The sequence below is a fragment of the Neovison vison genome, chromosome 14 (genome assembly GCF_020171115.1).
Source record: "Neovison vison isolate M4711 chromosome 14, ASM_NN_V1, whole genome shotgun sequence".
Classification (NCBI taxonomy): Eukaryota; Metazoa; Chordata; class Mammalia; order Carnivora; family Mustelidae; genus Neogale; species Neogale vison.
In genome coordinates, this window is record NC_058104.1 from 8,476,571 (window position 1) to 8,497,572 (window position 21,002).

General features: G+C 47.2%; 1 protein-coding gene across 1 annotated transcript; it reads right to left on the reverse strand.

Moving 5' to 3' along the window:
• Nucleotides 1-1,225: 1,225 nt before the first annotated feature.
• TRIM4 (tripartite motif containing 4) lies at nucleotides 1,226-20,015 on the reverse strand. The gene is made up of 6 exons (XM_044232698.1): nucleotides 19,463-20,015; nucleotides 13,055-13,150; nucleotides 12,182-12,412; nucleotides 7,655-7,677; nucleotides 7,320-7,417; nucleotides 1,226-3,058 (listed from the first exon to the last, which is right to left on the reverse strand). The coding sequence occupies exons 1-6, from the start codon at nucleotides 19,853-19,855 to the stop codon at nucleotides 2,475-2,477; spliced, it is 1,425 nt and encodes a 474-aa protein (XP_044088633.1). The 5' UTR covers nucleotides 19,856-20,015; the 3' UTR covers nucleotides 1,226-2,474.
• Nucleotides 20,016-21,002: the final 987 nt, after the last annotated feature.

Genomic DNA, 21,002 nt, shown 5'->3' on the forward strand with positions numbered 1-21,002 from the left:
TCTGAGCCACCCAGGCGCCCTTAATCTGACTTTTTATTAGAGCCGCAGCTGAAAACCTAAGACTGGTAGGAGTAAAGTTTGCCTCCCCACCATAATATGAAGGTGGGCTCATGAAGCCTTGAGAAAGGAGGAAATGGTTTGGAATCACTACCACCAGAGATGTGAAAGGAAGTCAAGGGATGAAAAAATTAAGAAGTTGGTTCACCAAGCAGCTCAAAAGCCCACCTGAAGTCAGAGGGCAAGACTTTGTAATAGAAACCAGTCAACCTGGCTCAACATCCCCAGAGGAGAAAGGTAGTGATGGGTTTCCCAAGGACTGGAAATGAGTGTGCTAGATACTGTAAGAAGTCCTGCAGGGCGAGGGTACTGGTTTCCTAAGGCTCTGTAACAAACCACAAACCAGATGGCTTGACATGACACAAGTTTATTGTCTCACGGTTCTAGAGGCTAGAAGTCTAAAACTCAAGGTGTTGGCGGGGCCATGCTCCTTTGGAAGCTTCTAGGGAAGGGTTCTTCCTTGCCTTCTCCAACTTCAAGCAGCCTCAGGTGGCTTGTGGCAACCTCACCCCGGTCTCTCCCTCAGCCGTCTTCCCTCTGGGTCTTCACACGGCATTTCTGCGCACACCTGCAGATCGCCCTCTGTAATTATCAGGTCCCAGTCATATTGGATTTGGGCCCTCCCTAATGACCTTATCTTGATTTCCGAGTAAGATCGTAGCCACAGGTAGGACTTCATCGTTTCTTTTGGGAGGACACAATTCAACTCCTGAGAGCAAGTCCCTTGGAAAGTGAAGGAGGATTCAGCAGAGATCACTGAATAAGGGGGTTGCTGAGGCTGAAGAGGAAGACAAGTCAGGATGGGCAAGGACATAAGAGAGGAGGAGGCGTCAGGGAAGATGCTGGAAATTTTGTGAGAAGCCCAGTTCAATCACTACCAGTAATATTTACTGAAAATCTGGGAGGAAATCCATTACAGTGCTAGAAGTGGTGAGATTATCAATCATTTTCAGCTTCTTCACACTTTTTGTATGTTCCAAATTTTCTGTTATAAGTGCCTTTTACAACCAGAGAGAAACAATCTTTATTTTTATTTTTTTAAGACTTTATTTATTTCAGAGACAGAGATACAGCCAGAGGGAATACAAGCAGGGGGAGTGGGAGAGGGAGAAGCAGGCTTCCCGCCAAGCAGGGAGCCCGATGCAGGACTCAATCCCAGGACCCCGAGATCATGACCTGAGCCAAAGGCAGATCCTTAAAATCTGAGCCACCTAGATGCCCACCATTATTTTTAAAATAATTACCCAGCACCTGTTACAATCTGCTAAAGCCTTATAATCTAAAGAAGGTAAAATAGGGGAAAGTGCATAGATTAAAAATGTGTAACAAAGACAATGCTGACCTATAATCAGTATTCAATAAATGCTTACAAATAAACATGGAAAAGAGCACACGGTTTTAGCTCAGATCTGGATTTTAATCCCAACACTCCCTTCCGCCAGCTAAACTTTACTAAGTTACTCCAAAGTTCTGTTTTCCTACTTGTAGGAAGAGGATTTTAATCTCCCTGCCCATCAAGCTTCTGCAGGAAAGCGTTACCAAAGAGGCCAGCGGCACAGTCTGAGTGTGAGCCCTTAGCAAGTGCCTCCCCCTATTTTAGGTGTGACATTAATTCGTTGCATAAACAATGTAAGAATCTGACAGACGGGTGACAAAATGAACACAGTGAGGGCACAGACACGGTCAGGTGAAGAGGAGGAACCGTGCAGGCAGAGTAAGGGGAGATGTCCTCAACTTTCTGATCCGGAGAAGTAAGCGGGATCAGGACTTCCAGGACAGAAGAAGAATTATATGACTGAACAGAAATGGAGTCTACAAAGTTGTCCAGTTTCAGGGAAAGTGAGACAATCCTATACCAAAAGACAACCTTAATTCCCTTATATGATAAGAGAGCAATCATCTCCCATAACAAGTTTCCGATTAAGGAAATTCCAACAGCCCAGAAATGCCAACAAAGACCATATTTCTTCCTCCTCTGCACTGTCACTGGGCTCTCCTCAGTTCCTAGACGGCTGCTAACATCAGAAGAGGGGCTGTGCCTCCTCAAACACCTTTTTTAAAGCTACAGAATCTTTCCCCAGAATCACCTGGAATGTCTCATTCCAGCTCACTGGCCAGCACTGCCCCACAGGGGCCGCCCAGGGACGGTGCTCAGCCAACAGTTCCGTCAGGAAGAACCAGAAGAGAAGGTGGGGAATGGAGCAAGTGGCTGCTGGAAAGGCAGCCGATGGGGTCCGCCATCCCGGGGTGTGCAGAGCTCACGCAAAGAGCGGAACAGAACATGAAACTGAAATCCGAGCAGACAGGACGGATGTGCCCCTGGGCCAGTATACAGGAAATGAGAGAAGAGGGCCAGGGGATGCCTGTCCCCAGGCTGGGGTACAGGGGGAGATTCCTGGGGCAGGGGAAGAAGAGGCTCATTTCCCACCCGTCACTGCTGGGATGACTAAAGACGCTAATGGACTCAACCAAAAAAATGGCCGGAGGCGGGAGACCGGACAGGAGAAGGTGTGCAGATGTGCGCCATCTACGGCACTATAGAAAGAGATGTCCCTGGCCCCAAAGTCTAGGAAAACGCCCACCCGGTGAAGAGCGGGCTCCTGCTTGGTAGGGCTTCCAGAAGAGCCTGTCAGGGGCTGAGAGCCAGCAGAACCCCAGGAGAGAGCCCAGATGCCCCCATGGGGGCACATTTCTGAAGCATCGACGAGCCCCATGACGTCCTCCCGGCACACCCCCACAGCAATCTCCAGGCCATCTCGGCTCTCAACTTCCCAGTAATGTTTCCCTGAAGTGAAAATGTTTTTTCCCAAAACACAGGGTAAGTGCTGAAATCTGCCCACGAACGGTGCGTTCTTCTGAGAATTCCTCCACCCGCTAACGTAGCTCCAGGCTGAGGAAAACAAGGGCCAAGAACTGGCTGATGCTCCATTTTTCACGAATCGCCCATCCTGGGAGAAGACGAGCTTGGGATGAGCCGTGTCTTCAGCGACACTTACAGCCACTGCAGAGAAAAGGAGAGTGGCCGTTTAGAACGTGACGGCTTCCCAGCAGCCCTCCTCCAGAAGCATCCCTCGTTCCCAGCCTCAGTGGTGTGCATCTCCAGACAAGAACTGTTAGCGATGAGACCCCCCGCAGCACCTCTCAACTCATCCTTGGCCGGGCCTGGCAGGCCCCAGTGTGGCCTTAGCACGGTGAAATCTTCATTCCCTTCTGCTCCAAAGGACTAAGACCTAAAAACCAGGGAGCTCGTTAGGTTGTGGCCCCGAATCTTCACAATCAGCATCAAACTGGGAGAAACATGACCAGATTCTGACTTGCTCAATCAGGACCAGACCAAGATGGCGGACTGGCTGGTGCTTTGCACTGGGACACAGAGGTGACACTATTAACAAGTTTTCTCTTCATTCGTTCACTGGGCATCTCCAAGGGGCCCCTGACCGTTCAACGTCCCCTTCCATCCTCTTGGGACTCCCACCCCTTCCCATGCAGACATCTTCTTGTCCTCTGTGTTCTCTGAGCAGCAAGGGCGCGACCTCTACCCGAACACTCATACCCTTGAAATCTTAAGGTTATCTGACTCCTATTTCCCTCTGACCCTGGACAGGTTATTCGTCACAAGCCCTATTAACTCCACCTCTGAAAGAGCACTCAGATTCTCTGCCTCTTCTCCATCTCACTGCCACCATCTTCACTCAGACCTCTAGCAGCCCCCGCTTTAACGGTCTCTCTGACCTCCCTCCCGGCCTCCCAAATCTTCTTCCTCCCAGACTCTCCATGTCTCTCTACTTTACCAAGCCGTATTTTTTTTATTATGTTCAGTTAGCCAACATATAGTACATCATTAGTTTCTGATGGAGTGTCCAACAATTCACTATTTGCGTAGAACACCCAGAATTTTTTTTTAATTTTTTATAAAAATATAATGTATTATTAGCCCCAGGGGTACAGGTCTGTGAATCGCCAGATTTACGCACTTCACAGCACTCACCATAGCAGATACCCTCCCCAATGTCCATAACCCCACCACCCTCTCCCGACCACCTTTCCCCCAGCAACCCTGTTTGTTTTGTGAGATTAAGAGTCTCTTGTGGGAAAAAAAAAAAAAAAGAGTCTCTTGTGGTTTGTCTCCCTCCTGATCCCATCTTGTTTCATTTATTCTTTTCCTACCCCCCAAACCCCCACGTGGCATCTCCACTTCCTCATATCAGGGAGGTCATATGACAGTTGTCTTTCTCCGACTGACCTATTTTGCTAAGCATAATACCCTCTAGTTCCATCCACGTCGTCACAAATGGCAAGATTTCATTTCTTTTGATGGCTGCGTAGTATTCCATTGTATATATATACCACATCTTCTGTATCCATTCATCTGTTGACGGACATCTAGGATCTTCCCACAGTTTGGCTATTGTGGACATTCGGGTGCACGTGCCCCTTCAGATCACTATGTTTGTATCTTTAGGGTAAATATACAGTAGTAACACCCAGAATTTTTTAAATCAGGAATGGATATTAGGTTTTAACAAATGCTTTTTCGGCATCTACTGAAGTGATCATATAGGTTTCCTTTTTTTAGTTTGCTAATATAAATTACACTGGTTTTTCAAATATTAAACCAACCTGCTTTTCTAGAGTAAAACCCATTCAGTTATGATGCTTTATCTATAAATATGTTGTTAGGTTCAATTTGCTAAAATTACCTTCAGAATTCTTCTGTGTCCATGAAAGACACTGATCTATAGCCCTTTTCTCTTGTAATGTCTGTCTGATTTGGGTATCATGCTAATGCAGACCGTGGAGACTGAATTAGGCATTGTTCCCTCTTTAGTGTTTTGTTAAGAGTTCATGTAGAATGGATATTTATTTCTTATACGATTGGTAAATTCAGAGGAATGGGACATCATCTTTTTTTTTTTCCATTTAACATGTTCTTTTCCTCTTCTTGCATCAAAATTGTTCTCTTTACCCTGGTTTTGGTGTAGTTCCCTTCATATTTCTTGTGCTGAGGGCTTATCAACCTTATTTAATCTGTGGACTTACGGTCTTCACCAAATTTGGAAAATTTGGAGACTTTTTTTAAGATTTTATTTATTTGAGAGAAAGAGAGAGAAAAAAAAGGAGTGGGACCAGGAGGAGCAGAAAGAAAAGCAGACTCCCTGCTGAGGAGGAAGCCCGACATAGGGCTTGATCCCAGGACCCTGAGATCATGACCTGAGCTGATGGCAACCATATAACTGAATGAGCCACCCTGGGGCCCTGGGGCCATTATTCCTTCAGATATTTTCCCCGTCTCATCCCCATCCTACTCGTCTCCTCAAGGATCCCACTTAGCACCCATAAGCCTGCATGAGATTGTCCTCCAGCTCACCCACGTTTTAAGGATTTTTTCTGCATTCGTTTTGTAGCTTCCATTGGTGCACCTTCAAATTCAATCATCTTTTTTTCTATTAATCCCAACCAGTGGGTTCTTCTCCATCACTGTAGTTTTACCTCCAGAGGTTTGATCTGAGACTTTTTTTTAGATCTTCCACATCTCCAAATACCTCTTATAGGATAGCTGATTAAAGTCCTTCTGTGCTTATTCTAACATCTGGGTCAATCCTGGGTCAATTTCAATCTATTATTCTCATCATGTGTCATACTTTCCGACCTTTTTACATGCCTGGTCATCTTTGACTGGATTTCAGACATTGTGACTGGATGTCAGACATCAGGTACTCATTTTTTAAAATCTTCTTGAGGGGCGCCTGGGTGGCTCAGTGGTTTAAGCCTCTGCCTTAGGCTCAGGTCATGATCTCAGGGTCCTGGGATGGAGCCCCGCATCGGGCTCTCTGCTCAGCAGGGAGCCTGCTTTCCCCTCTTTCTCTGCCTGCCTTTCTGCCTGCTTGTGATCTCTGTCTGTCAAATAAATAAATAAAATCTTTAAAAAATAAAAAATAAAAAAAATAAAATCTTCTTGAGCTTTGTCCTGGGATGCAGTTACCTGGAAATAATTTGATCCTTTCAGAGCTGGTGTTCGTGATTTATAAGGTGGGTCCACTAATGAGGCAATATTTTCCCAGGAATTAGGAGTTTTCTAGTCAGGCTGCTAGGACCGGGCATTGTTTGGGCTCTGTGGGAGCACTAGGAACTGTTCCTTCTAATCATTTTGGAAACGTCCTTCCTCAGCCTAAGGTGGTTTTTCACAGGCATCTGCTGGTCAGTATTCTGCTAAATGCTCAGGGGCCACCTCTGTAGATCACTGCCCGCTGGACGGCTCTCTCCTCGCCAGTACTCTGGCCAGTGCTCTCCGACCTCTCCCAGCTTTGTCCTCCCTGGACTCAACCCACTCCTCCACCTGGCTGCGCCTCCACAACCCTCCCCGCCCCCTGCGATGGCCCGGAAGCTCGTCAGGCTGGAGGCTGGAGCCATCCCAGAGCTCACCTCATCTGTTTCGCCTTTCCTTGTCCTGTACTGCCTGCCTGACATCCAGGGTTGGGAAAACAGTTACTTCAGGTGCTGTGTTGTCTTGTTTTAGTTTTTTCAGCTAGCTAAGTTTCAGGCCGAAGCGGAAATCCGGTCCCCATTACTTCATCTTAGTAGACAGCTACCACCACAGGGTTCCTCATCAGTGATGTGCACGAGAGAACTGCCTGTGTCGTGTTTACAAACCGACAAGCCTCAGCATGTCCCCAGAGATCCAGTCACCTTATCTGCAGACTTTCCTACACTCACCGTCTCCACCTCAGCTCCTGCCTTTCCCCACAACGTACCTTATAGTTTAGTCACTTTGGATACCCTTCCTCCGTTCTCTCCACAGCTTAGCTCTTGCTGCTCCCTCTGCTTACACGAGTATACCTCCATTTTCCACTTGGCAAACTCCTATTCATCCCTCAAATCCCAGAACAATGTCACCTTTGTGTGAAAACTTCCCTACTTCATCCCCAACAGGGCTTTTTCTCTGACCTCCCATGGTATCTTACTCGTACCATGAAAAACAGGAGATCCCACTATGTTACAGCAAATGATAGGAGTCTCTCTCTCCAGTTGACTTACATTCTTAGAATAGGTCTTTTTCTTTCTGTATCGCTAGCAGCTAATAATGCATGGTTTACATTAAGTGAATGTTTCCTGAATGAAGCATATAGCCAGGTATTCTAGTTATCATCATTTTTCCTGACCCTCCTGCTGGCCCTATGTTCTATTTCCTCTTTCTTTTCTAGACTCTTCTCAGTGCTTATTCTCTTATATTAAAGATTTCTGGGAGATGCAACCTTGCTTACCTTGGAATCGCTTCAGCATTTCCTTCATCATTGGAATCTGGCACACATTCTTCACCGTTAAAACTTCAGTGGAATAGTCCACATCCTGGTTCTCACTCCTAAGGAAAGCAGAGAAGGCTACTCTTTTTCGGAGACAACTCGGGCAGCCAAGGCTCCCAACTCCCACTGAGGGTTCCAAGCCCAAAGCTTAGACCACCACATGCCCATTCCCCCTTGCGAAAGCGAGCAGTGGAAGTTCCTCCTCCACCGACTCTCAGGTGTGCCCAGACTGCTCTCCGGAGCCCAGGCCTGTCTCCCCTCCACTCAGGGCCCCGTGAAAAAGCAGCAGCTCATACCTGGCCAACAGATCTTTTGGATTCTGTGAAGAGAAGAAAAACATAAGCAAGTTATGTCCCCTCCTCCCAAGATCTGGTACTCAACTTTGTGAGCAGGTGTTTTACATCAGTCGCATTTGCTAATATCACGGGTGATCTCGTGCTGCCAAACCCAATGGACTGAACACACAGTGTCTTTTTCTTCGCAGGACCCCTCTGCACTGTTCGACAATGGTAACCAATACCTTTTTGAAACCCTACTCTTCCTCCTTTGGCACTTCAACACGAACTCTCTCTTGGCTTTTTGCCTACTTCTCCATCCATTCTCTTTCACCCAGGACAGTAACAAGTGTTGGTGAGAATGTGGTGAGGATACAAAATGGTCAGCCTCTTTGGAAAATAGTTTGGCAGTTTCTAACAAATTAAATATATGATACAGCCCAGCAATTCCGCTCCTACCATCCACCCAAGAGAAACAAAAGTGTATGTCCAGACAAAGAGGGACGGGCGACTGTTCACATCAGCATCATCCATTATAGCCAAAAGGTGGAAAAACCCAAATGTGCATCAGTTCATGAGCCAATCCACAAAATGTGACATATTTTATAGTGAAATACTATTCGGGAATAAAAAGAGGACTATAAATACAATACTAACGAATGCTACAACATAAATGAGCCTCAAAAACAGTATAAATGAAAGATTCCATACACAAAAGATCACAGACTATATGACTCTGTCTACAGAAATACTCAGAAAAGGAAATCTAGAGTCAGAAACCAGACTGTCTGAGGCTGGAAGCAGCAACAGAGATCAGCTATAAACAAGCACCATGTGGTCTTATTGGGGAGATGGAAATGTTCTAGAACTGGACTTTGGTAAGCCCAGTTCCACAACCAAGACTTCCACAACTTGGTAAAATCACTTACTTAGCTACAAAAAAGTACACCTCAAATGGGTGAATTATAAGATATGTACATGATACCTTAAGAAAACCTTAGAAAAAAGAAGTATCAAAATGGTTAATTGCCACATGAAAAAGTACTCAACCTCATTGGTCAGTAGGGAAACGCAGCTACCGTTGGAGTGGGGCGCAGGGGTGCTGACTGAGGGCCTGAGCTAACACGCTGTTGCATCTGGGACGGCTGACATGGAAGACATGCGAAGTAGGGCCAAGTGGACAGGGCCGCGAGCTCTCTCTCTCTCTCTCACTGCCAGGAACCATGGCAACTGGTGCAAGCACTTTGGGAAATGATTTGGAACATGAACCAACATCCGCCCTGTGACCAGGAACTGCTTTCACAGACCCACAACAGACAGAAAGGTGGACCACATTCCTAACTGCTTTTCTGTGACAGTAAAAGCCGCCCCCGAGCTGTGACAACCAAAAATGTCTCCAACACTGCCCGTGGGAAGCACAAGATCTCTCCAGGCTGCAAAGTGCTCCGCAGTGATGGACAAACAACCATCTACAATGACATGGGTTAGTCACACAACATGATGTCAGGAAAAAGCAGCACATACTGAAGACTCTTATTCAAAAACAGGCAAGACAAAACTGCATGAGAAGTCCAGAGGAAGAACAGCCTCGCAGAAAAGGGAAGGGGTGTTGACGGGGCCATGCAGGGGGTGTCTAGCACCCCGGCCCAAGCTATTCGTCCTATCACTTCATTTGGCTGGTGTTTCCATAGATGGGTCCCTTGGTGATAATCTGTCAAGTTTATGATTGATTGTATTGCACTGTATTAAAAATGATGCCGTCTGAATCCGTGGACACAGTAATACTTACAGGGGAAAGTAGAGTTAAAAACATTTACCAGCAAAAGAAAGGGTCAGTGTAGATGGGCTAAGCATGCCAGTTCTGGAGGCTGAGAAAGAACCAGAGCTACAGAGCAACCCCAAGAACTAATTAAGAAAATAACAATTATAGGGGCACCTGGGTGGTTCAGTGGGTTAAGCTTCTGTGTTCAGCTCAGGTCATGATCCCAGGGTCCTGGGATCGAGCCCTGCATCAGGCTCTCTGCTCAGCAGGGAGCCTGCTTCCCCCTCTCTCTCTGTCTGCCTCTCTGCCTACTTATGATCTCTGTCTAATAAATAAATAAAATCTTTTTAAGAATTATAAAATTGGAAGAGCAGATGTTAATGATGTCATTGAAGCGTTAATGGTAGTGATAATGGTGTTAGAAGAACCTGGATTTCCATCACTGGAGGAAGGAATGGCAAAATGTGGTGGACGGACACATGGGTCCAAGGTACATACGGCAATAGGAATGGATCTCAAAGACATAGTGAGTGCCTAAGGAAAAAAGCAAGGGGCAGAATGCAGTAAGATTAAATCAATGAATAAATTAAAAACACATAAACCAAAGCAATATTGTGTATTGTGCAAGAACACATTCAAGTAAGAGGTAAAATTTAGGAACAAAAGTATTTTTTTGATGTTCCTATAGTTCTTTTTTTTTTTTTAATGTGTCTATAGTTCCAAGAATGGAAGTGATTTAAAGGCTAAAAATGAAGGAATAAAGGAAAAAATGGATGGGTGAACACATCAGTAAAATAAGTTCTCTTAGGCCCTAGGATACTATGATCCAGTTCTATGTTCTTGAAACATTTCCCTACCCTTGCCCTTATTTGGGCTGATAGACTTTTTTGTAAGCCTTCTGGTTCATGTGCACCTTTGAGGTTTCAGATTCTGAGCAGATATTAAATCTATATTGAAAAAAACTATTTAAATGTGTTATTTCAAAGATTCTGCTAAAGTACACATTTGGATATGTAACCAGAACTTCATGGTTCAAGCACGTTGAGAAAGTTCTAGACAATTCTTATAAATCATTACACTTAGATGGCATATAACATCCCGCTAGCAACCTCCTGCTGAAAGCAACTGGTGAGTGGGTTCCTATGTCTCTCTTCCTTAAAGGTAGAAGAGAATGTTGTCTCGTGATAAGCAAAAAAGAAAGTGGAGCACCTGGGTGGCTCAATGGGTTAAGATTGAAGCAGTGATCAAAAACCTCCCAAAAAACAAGAGCCCAGGACCTGATGGATTCCCTGGGGAATTCTACCAAACTTTCAAAGAAGAAATAACACCTATTCTCCTGAAGCTGTTTCAAAAAATTGAAGCAGAAGGAAAACTTCCTGACTCTTTTTATGAAGCCAGCCTTACTCTGATCCCCAAACCAGGCAAAGACCCCACCAAAAAGGAGAATTTCAGACCAATATCACTGATGAATATGGATGCTAAGATTCTCAACAAGATCCTAGCAAACAGGATCCAACAGCACATTAAAAAGATTATCCACCATGACCAGGTGGGATTCATCCCTGGGCTACAAGGATGGTTCAACATTCGCAAATCAGTCTATGTGATAGAACAAATCAATAAGGGAAGAGAGAAAAACCACATACATGGTTCTCTCAATTGATGCAGAAAAAGCCTCTGCCTTCAGCTCCGGTCCTGATATGAGAGTCCTGGGATCGAGCCCCTTGGGCCCTTTCTCTCTCTCTCTCTCTGACAAATAAATAAAATCTTTTTTTTAAAAAATGTAATCACAGATTGAAGGACCCCTTCAATAGTTCTTTCCTCTTCGGTCACATATGGAAGAAAGAGAGGTTCTGAGGGCTCTAAGACCAAAGGCAAATAAACCCAGCAGAAAAAAAGAGACCGGCACAAATGTTAGATCCTACCCGAAAACGGAAAGAGGTAGAAGGACATTTACCTGATGAGGATACAAAGGTAAAGGACTACTGCTGATAAACTGACTTAGAAGTCCCAAATCTAAGGACTAATGAATTACTGTGGTTTTTTTTTTTAACTTTTTTTTCTTTAGGAAGCTCCATGCCCAGTATGGGGCTTGAACTCTCAACCCTAGGATCAAGACCACATGCTCTGCTAATTGACCCAGCCAGACACTCCTAAGTTGCTAGATACTAGAAATTATTTAAATGAATGTTATCAATCAAAATCTGGGGCTAAGAGCAAAGTTATGATCGTAATGATTAAAAATTAGTTAGAGGGCGCCTGGGTGGCTCAGTCAGTTAAGCGTCTGCCTTCAGCTCAGGTCATGATCTCAGGATCCTGAGATCCAGCCCCTTGCTGGGCTCCCTGCTCAGTGGGGAGCCTGCTTCTTCTCTCCCTCTGCCTGCCACTCTGCAGGCAGAGTGTACTCTCTAATTAATAAATAAAATCTTCAAAAAATAATAATAAATTAGGAAAAAAAATAAATGTATCTTAAAAACCGTCCAGACAGTTATCTACTTTGTGATTTTTAGGTGTGCTTTGTTTTACTACTCTAACAAAGGATTACAAGTGGACAAATACGATGAATGGAAAAGTCTCAGATGCGCTTCAGATCCGAGACAAACCGTGGGCCCCAGTGAACCCAGGTGTCTCAGAATACCTGAGCTCAGCACACCTGACTTTCACAGTCATAACCCTTGAAAGGGTTTCCCACTCCCGAGGAAAGGCCCGTAGCTCTGAAGACCAGCAGCGGAGCCCCGGGAGCGCCGCTCGGGACCCCCCCCCCCGCCCCGCCCCGCCGGCCTCACCTTGAGCAGCTCGAGGGTCGAGCTCTCGCTCTTCTCCCTGACCTCCAAGATGAGCTGCTTCAGGGACGTGATTTTCTGATGGAGCTTTAACGTGTTCTCATTCTGCTTCTTCTTCGTCTCCTCTTCTTCTTCGCTCAGTCTCTGAAGGAACAGCTGCTCTTCTTCCTCCAGAAAGAGGCGCAGCTTTGCGAACTCGGCGCTCAGTCTCACCCGCTGATTCTTCATCTCCTCCTACAGCCACAGGAGATGCGCTCAGCCCTGGCCCGGACTGGCCGAGGGCGCGACTCCCCCGCAGCCCGTGGGGCTCCCGTCCTGATCTCGGCCCCCAGAGAGGCCCAGCCCGGCCCACCCCCCCCCCGCCCCCGACGTCTGCTCATCTAGTTCTACGACTTGGCATCTCTGCACTAGCCTGTAGAGTATGAGTTCGTGTTTCCTAACACGGGAGGCTGTCCCACTGACGGCAACGCCTTGTGCGTCCGCCCCTTAAACGAGAATACACTTTCACATTCAGTATTTGGTTCAGCCTCCAGGGCACCGACAGTTTAGTGTTGTTAAACCTTTCGATGTGCAGCAGAGCGCATCGTGCCTCCCCCCTAAATGAGTCTCTCTCAAAGCAAAGCCCGTTTACTTTCCATGATGCCGTGGGCCCAAACCAGCAACGACCTAGGAATATAGTTAGGAAAAGTGGGAAGCAGAGGGGCACTAGCTTAGAGACATGGGGATAAAGCATGCCAAAGTCCCATCCCCCGAAACCACAGGTCAGAAGAGAGCCTGTCACCTGTTCTGTCACCTCATGTGCAAAGAGCCTGACAACTCTTCCCAACACGACCAAGGGGCCTCCGGGGCGAGCACTGCCCCCTCGGCTTCTGTTACCTTCCACGCGGTGGCATTCTTCACCTCCATGTCCTGAAAATATAGGGCTTTCTTCATCTTGTCCTTCAGACTGGACTGGGCCTTAAGCAGCTTTTCCTGCGGCAGAAACGCGTATCAGAGAAATCCCCCTCTCCGCCAGCACCCTGCCTGTTCAAAAGCTAAAAGCCACCTAATCCAAACAGGGAACAAGGTGGAGAAAATGTTCAGGACAGCTACAGACCCAGGCATAAAAAGTATTCCGGGCTGAAACCTTCACAACACTGTAAGAGTCACTATACAGAGTCTGCCTAATAGGTTGGCAAAAAATGAAAACTATTAAATAAAGGATTAATAAATACCTAATATTGGCAAGGGAAGCCTCTGATACTGCAGTGGTGACAGATTTTTGTAAAAAGGTGCCATCGTCCGTTCAGTTGGCCAACATCTAGTACACCATTAGTAATTTTTTTAAAATTAATTAATTCATCAATTCTCATACAAGAAAAAGACCAAAAAGCAAACAAAAGAAAGGTGCCATCTTTGTGAAGGGCAACAGAAGGGACTGAGAATCATTTAAAATGCATAAGCCTACTTCCAATAACCTGCGCGATGAAGCACTGGCAAAAATAATACATATTAATAGGTATAGTCTGTTCTCTGCAGCATGGTTCATTATCCATCAACGGGGAATTATCAAATAAATTATGGGGTTTTGCTACTCTAATGCCAATCTCCAGTAGCTCTCGATATACTGACATCGTTAAGTTAAAAAAAAACTAAGCTGTTGGACAATAGTATTGTATAATTTTGTTTTGAAAAGAAAAACTACGAATGTATTTATGTTGTTTTATTTACTTTAGAGAGAGTGGTAACGCCTGAGCAGGGCGAGGAGCAGAGGCCGAGCACAGCAGGCGGACGCCCCGCTGAGCGTGGAGCCCTCCACCAGGCCCAACCCCATCACCCTGAGACCAGGACCTGAAATGCAATCAAGAGCCGATGCTCAACCAACTGAGCCACCCTGGTACCCCTGGGTGTATGTTAGTATTTAAATAGAAGGAAAGGCTGGAAGAATATATACCTAAGTATTACTAACACTGGTTTTTTCTGTGGAATAGAAATGTCTTGGAAATTGGGGCGAGGAGACTAAAAATTTCATAAATTTCTGTTTTGCTTGATTTTCTACATGAGGCATGTACCATTTTGTAATTTAAAAACCTGAATGATAGGGCGCCTGGGTGGCTCAGTTGGTTAAGCCGCTACCTTTGGCTCAGGTCATGATCCCAGGTTCCAGGGATCAAGTCCCATTATCAGGCTCCTTGCTCCCTGGGGAGCCTGCTTCTCCCTCTGCCTGCTGCTCCCCCTGCTTGTGCTGTCTCCGTCAAATAAATAAATAAAATCTTTATAAATACATACATTTATACCTGAATGACCTGTTAAAAAAAATAAAAGGAGTCAATCGGCATTAACAGTGTGGTCTGAGGAGGGGAAGCACCTGGTAGCAGAAGGTCAAACGTGACCTCAGACAGCAGCAGGCGGGTTAGAGGTGTACACACAAGAGGAAAACGGGCAGGTGGGGGGCCCGGGGGGCTCAGTGGGTTTGGCATCTGCCTTCGGTTCAGGTCATGATCCCGGAGTCCCGAAACAAGGATCAAGCCCTGCATTGGGCTCCCTGCTCAGCGGGCAGTCGGCTTCTTATTCTCCAACCCCATCATGTTCTCACTCTCTCTCTCAAATAAATAAGTAAAATCTTTTAAAAAGGGGGGCAGGGCACACCTGGGTGGCTCAGTGGGTTAAGCCTCTGCCTTCAGCTCAGGTCATGATCTCAGGGTCCTGGGATCGAGCCCCACATTGGGGAATCTCTGCTCAGCAGGGACCTGCTTCCCCCTCTCCCTCTGCCTGCCTCTCTGCCTACTTGGGATCTCTCTCTGTCAAATAAATAAATAAAATCTTAAAAAAAAAAAAAAAAAAAAAAGGAAAACCAACAGGAACTGGTAACCAGATGTCTATAGGAGGAAGGAGTCCAGATTTAGCCTGTGGTTTCTGGCTTGACAGCTAGAAGGACTATAAGCTATTTACCAAATTAGGAAATATACGGAAATGAGCGGTATGTAAATGAAAGGTGGGAAATCATATTTGACTTGAAAATTTGAGTTTGAGCTGTGTGGGGGATATGCCAATGGGTACAGTTAATTAGCAGCTAAGGGTCAAGAAAGAGATCTACAGGGCACCAGGGTGGCTTAGCCGGTTGAGCGTCTGCCTTGGGCTCAGGTCATGATCCCAAGGTCCTGGGATTAAGCCCACGTCAGGCTCCCTGCTCAGAGAAGGAGTCTGCTTCTCCCTCTCCCTCTGCCTCTCCCCCTACCCTCATATGCTCTCTCTCTCAAATAAATAAAATCTTTTTAAAAGGGGGGGGGTGCCTGGGTGGCTCAGTGGGTTAAAGCCTCTGCCTTCAGCTCAGGTCATGATCCCAAGGTCCTGGGATCGAGCCCCACATTGGGCTCTCTGCTTAGCAGGGAGCCTGCTTCCTCCTCTCTCTCCGCCTGCCTGTCTGCCTACTTGTGATCTCTGTCTGTCAAATAAATAAATAAAATCTTAAGAGAGGGAGAGAGATCTGAGCTGCAGAAGCAGATTGGGGAGGTAGAGCACCGGTAGCAGGTGAAGCCAGGGTGTGAGTAAAATCCCCCAGTAAGAGCCTATCAAGAAGGGGGTCCAGGCTAGAACTGGGAACAACTGCATTTAAGGAAGGTGTAGAGGATGAAAATCCTGCCAAGAAACTGGGTGGTGGCCAGTGAAAAAACAAAAAAGGATGGCTTCTTCGACACCAAAGCAATAGAAAATGTAAATAAAATCTGGCAAAGACTGCCAAAGGCCGCAGAGTGGCCTAGGGCAGCTTCCTGAAGAGTGAATGCGTGTCAAAATAAAAGGCTAAAAGAAAAAGAAATGAACAGAACTCAGAAATAAGCCTGACAAGGTTTTTTTTAAATTCTTCCCTAGGAGAAGCATGAAAACTAGTAGGTATCACTTGTCTTCTGATCATTTACAAATAACAATGGCTAAAACAAAGTGAGGTCACTGGAAAGAGGGACGGCTCCAAAGCCGGTGAAGCTGTGGTGCACCCAGGGCTCTCACAGGACTCGGGTGGCCGTGTCAAGGGCAACAGCAGCTCTAGGCATAGGTCTGGCATCAGACTAAAGACACATCAAACCCAGGCCCAGCGGTTCTACTCCTAGGTGTGCGTCCACAAAAAGACCCGTATGAGATACATCAGTTCTATTCCCAAGAGCCAAAAACTAGACACAGCTTAGGTACGCAGGGAGAGAAAGCTGCGTCAACTGCGCTACGGTCCCAGAACAGAATACGATGCAGCAGTAAAAAGAAACGGGCTACTGATGTGCACAAAATGGGTGAATCCCAAGATACACTGAGCAAAAGGAGCCTGTAGAGAGAAGTACAGACTATATGATCCATTTATGTGACGTTCCAGAACAGGCAAAAGTCATGTTCAGTAGAAAAAAAATCAGAACAGTGGTAGGGTAGAGGGAGGGGGCAGAGATTAACTGAGAAGTGGGTGGCGGAGCTTCTGGGGTGATGATACTGTTCCCTTTTTTTTTTTTTTAAGATTTTACTTTTAAGTAATCTCCACACCCAGTCTGGGGCTTGAACTTGCAAATCTGAGATCAAGAGACACGGGCTCCACCGACTGAACCCATCAGGAGCCCTGGGAATGTTGCTTATCTTGAGAAGGATTTGGGGTGCCCAGGGATATGCATTTGTCCAAGCTCAGCAAATGTGCACTAAAGATGTGCGTATTTAATTGTATTAAATGTAACTTCAAAAAATACCACAAACACATGTTAAGTGTGATTGATGTATGCAAGTGAAAGGGTAGGAGGAAGTCTGCAATTAACTTTAAATGCCTCTGGGGCGCCTGGGTGGCTCAGGTCATGATCCCAGCATCCTGGGATCGAGCCCCACATCGGGTTCTCTGCTCAGCAGGGAGCCTGCTTCCTCCTCTCCCTCTCTCTGCCTGCCTCTCCACCTCCTTGTGATCTGTCTGTCAAAAAAAAAATTAAATCTTAAAAAAAAAAACTTTAAATGTCTCAAAAGGAAGTAAGAATTGCTGGACGCAGAGAAAAGATGGATAGGTAGGCAATACACAGAGTAAAATGCTAATGGCAGAATCTAGATGAGGGTCTACTGGTGTTATAAAATTTATGTTTGCTTGGAAACTGCGTATTAAAATGGGGGGGGATGAAATTAGGTTGTACATCACCAAATCACCTGTGCAGATTTCTTTCTAATACAGTGTAGTCTAACATGTAATCCATTTATTGCCCTTAATTGTTAACTTAAATAGGTATATAATCCTGCTACTTCAGAAGCTATTTCCAGTAATTTTATTCCTTTATCAATGATATAACTGTTACTTTGTGATCACTGTCAAATCTGATGTATTGATCAGAGAGCTGTTTTGAATGGCACCAAGATTTCTTTTCAAGTTTTCACTTTTACTTAATAATGAAAAAACAATCATCTTTTAAATAGAATTTTTCAATTTTTTAAAAGCCCTTAACAATTCCAGTATGCATGAAATATCCCATATCGTTGGTTCTAGTCCAAGACTCTACCTAAGTCTTAATTTTTTATTTATTTATTTTTAATAAGACTCTACCTAAGTCTTTTGGAATCCTGCCACAGTTGGAATCTGACTGGGGCTCATGAATAAAACCCGGCATTCTGGGGACATTAGAAAACTCGTTCCCGGGCGCCTGGGTGGCTCAGTGGGTTAAGCCGCTGCCTTCGGCTCAGGTCATGATCTCAGGGTCCTGGGATCGAGGCCCGCGTCGGGCTCTCTGCTCGGCAGGGAGCCTGCTTCCTCCTCTCTCTCTGCCTGCCTCTCTGCCTGCTTGTGATCTCTCTCTGTCAAATAAATAAATAAAACCTTTAAAAAAAAAAAAAAAAGAAAAGAAAAGAAAACTCGTTCCCTGCAATAACAGAAACTGCCACAAGGTGGCAGGAGGGCAACACCAAGCAGTTCTTCAACACTAATTCCCAGCGCTCTTCCTCCCCCTACATTCCAGAAGAACTGAGCAACTTCCAGTCCTCCGACAATTATCACATGCCATTTTAAGCCACCATACCGAGGAATATACTGTTCCCTTGGCCTGAATATCCCCTCCATACCTATTGTACTCACCCTTCAAGAGTGAGTTCACATTCAGCTCTGTGAAACCATTTCTGACTCCCCACTGACTCCTCACTGAGGAAGTCATGTACTTCATACAAACTTGGATAATCCACTCACATACTGAAATTTTTGGTCTGCGTGCTTGTGTCCCCTACAAGACAAGGGCTCTAACTTTCTTATCCGTTTATGTCCAGATCCTAGAACAATGCCTAGTAACCTAGTACCTAGACAGTACTAAGGTACTGAGTGGAAATACACTTTGTACTGCCACTTTGCATATCTCCTGTTTGTAATAAATTGATAAAACTGTGCAGCATTTTATAGTTTATAAAACTTGTACCATTAAACCCGTGTATTCAACCAGTACTTACTAGAAACCAATTCTGTTGGAGACCACTGGAGTTACACCATAGAAGGGGGTAGGACTACTCTGGAAAGGATGATCAAGGAAGGTCTTCAAGCTAAAAGCTAAAAAGATGTAAAGGATGGAAGGTGGGGGTAGAGAAAGAACAGGCTTGAAACAAAAGCAAGAAGACAGTGGGGCTGGAGCAGAGTACGATAAACTGATTTATGCAACGTAAACTCCTTAACCCATAAAATAGGTAGGACAGATAATCTCCAAATTCAAACATTAAGTGATTTTCCCCAACTGATGAAGGAAGCTGGGAACAAATCCCAGCTTCACCACTCCATGCCTGACGTTTCCCAAATCATCAGCTGTCTGTTAGACCTGTAGGTATACACCTGCACGGTGCAATACAGCCCCCCTTAGCCAGGTGAGCACCCAAAATGTGGATGGTCCTAACTGACACGTGCCGTGCATATAAACACAGATTTCAAAGGCCTATTATGAAAAACCAAAGTAAAATATCTCACTGGTAACTTTTCATAGCCATTAGCATCACCTGTTTCTTTGTACCACTAGGGAAGTTTTATTACATACGTGGCTCGCATCCTGTTTCTATCGGACAGCACGGGCATACACCCTGTCGGTGTGACTGTCTTATTAAACTAGGAGCTGCCGGGAGCCCGTATCTTGAAAATTCTATGCAGACCCTCCCCATCCCAGTTTTAAGCCCAGCTCTGAGATCTATGCGATGCTTAGCTTCTTTGCACCTGGAGGCAGGGTGGGGACTGTACTTTCAAGGGGAACAGCAGCCACCTCGTGGGTGCTTGGATGAGAATGAGGTCAACGGTAAGCCTTCCTGGGAAGAGCTGCAGCCCCGCTACGGCCCGCTCACCCGGTAGCTGCAGGAGGCCTCGTCGATGGGCGCCATGGTGTGGCCCTGGTGCTCCTGGGACTCCCTGCACACCAAGCACACGGGCCGCTGGTCGTCCTCGCAGAAGAGCCGCAGCGCTTCCCAGTGGCGGCCGCACTGGCCCGGGGGCACGGGGCCCTGGCGCCGGCGCCGCGCCCTTTCGGTCAGCCGGGCCAGGGCCCAGTTGGGCCGCAGCGCGGAGAACGACGATGGCTGGCGGCACTCGGGGCAGGGGAACGAGCCGCCGCCCGGCCCCCAGCTGCGGTGCAGGCAGCCGCGACAGAAGTTGTGGCCGCACTCGATGGACACCGGGTCCTCGAAATAGTCCAGGCAGATGGCGCAGGTCAGATCTTCCTGCAGGTCCTCGGCTTCCATGACGCTTCTCTGCGTCGGGGTCGTGGTCGGGGTGGGGGTCGGAGTCGCGGCGAGGCGCGGGCGCGGGCGCGGGCGCGGCCGGCTCTCCGCGGGCGGCTGGTTGGGGAAAGCGCGGCGGCTCCCCTGGGGGCTCGGGACCCCGGCCGGGCGCGCGCCGGTCGGGCGGCGGCTCTTCCTCATGCGCGCGCTGCAGGTTCTGAGCGCGAGCGCGAGCACGGCCGCCGCAGGATTTCCGCGACGCGAGGGCGCGCCGAGGCGGTTCGGGCCTGGCCGCGGGGCACGACGGGACGCGCGCCGCGCCTCGGGCCAACGATAGAGCTGCGGAGCTCGCTCCCGAACGCCTAGAGAGGACGCGAGGAGCCCTCGCCAGCCGTCGCTGGAGGAGCCAAGCCGGGAGGCGCCCGTGAGGCTGCGCTGCCCTTCACGCCGGAGAGGTGAGGTCCGCGTTCGCTTGCGGCGCGGGGAGACTTAAGTTCTGACTTCCTCGGCGAGCTGCAGCCCGGCGGTCGGGCATTCTGGGCGTGCGGCAGCCCCAGGGCTCGGAGGACCAGAGGGGGTTGTGCAGCTGGGCCTGGAGTGGGGGACAAGGAAGGCGCTGGGCCTGTTAAGCTTGCTCTCCCACAAGCCCGTTCTTTTCATTCGTTCTTCGGTCTGCAAGACCTCCGGACTTCGTTCTCGGTCTCCAACCGCAAGGGCTAGTTGAGTTCTTGGAAAGGCAGGATTCTCGACTTGCCCCCGTGAAGCCCACTTATTCTGGTGTTGGAGGAGCTGGATACATTGAAGAGCCAGTGTTCGGAGAGGCGAACAGGAGAGGGAGTGTTTAGCCCGCACGTGCTAGTGGGGAGGGGGGCTGTTCACCCTGTGACCTTGTCTCCCAGGAGACAAACACCACGTAAAAGCAGCTCATTCCTAGAGCGTGGGACAAATCCCAGCGCAGATAAGACTACTGACAGTTAAGTCAGGGTGAAGAATCTAGGGTTAGATGATCCTACCCGGACAGGAGGCTTCCCACCAGTGTCTTAGGTTGTTCAGCTCTCGACAGGTCTGTGGGTATGGGATGCTTTAAGCCCCCTCAGGGTGATCTGCTGAGTGGCTCTTATCGAAGATGCTAGAAGGGAGCAGATCCTGTAGCTGCAGCCCTAGCTGC

Coding starts and splice junctions, on each gene's coding strand:
- TRIM4 (XM_044232698.1), bottom strand. CDS start 19,855: ATGGAAGCCGAGGACCTGCAGGAAGATCTGACCTGCGCCATCTGCCTG. Junction 13,151..19,462: donor AGGCCTCCTGCAGCTACCGG/GTGAGCGGGCCG, acceptor TTTCTGCCGCAG/GAAAAGCTGCTTAAGGCCCA. Junction 3,059..7,319: donor AATGCTGAAGCGATTCCAAG/GTAAGCAAGGTT, acceptor TTTTCTCTGCAG/TGGCTGTAAGTGTCGCTGAA.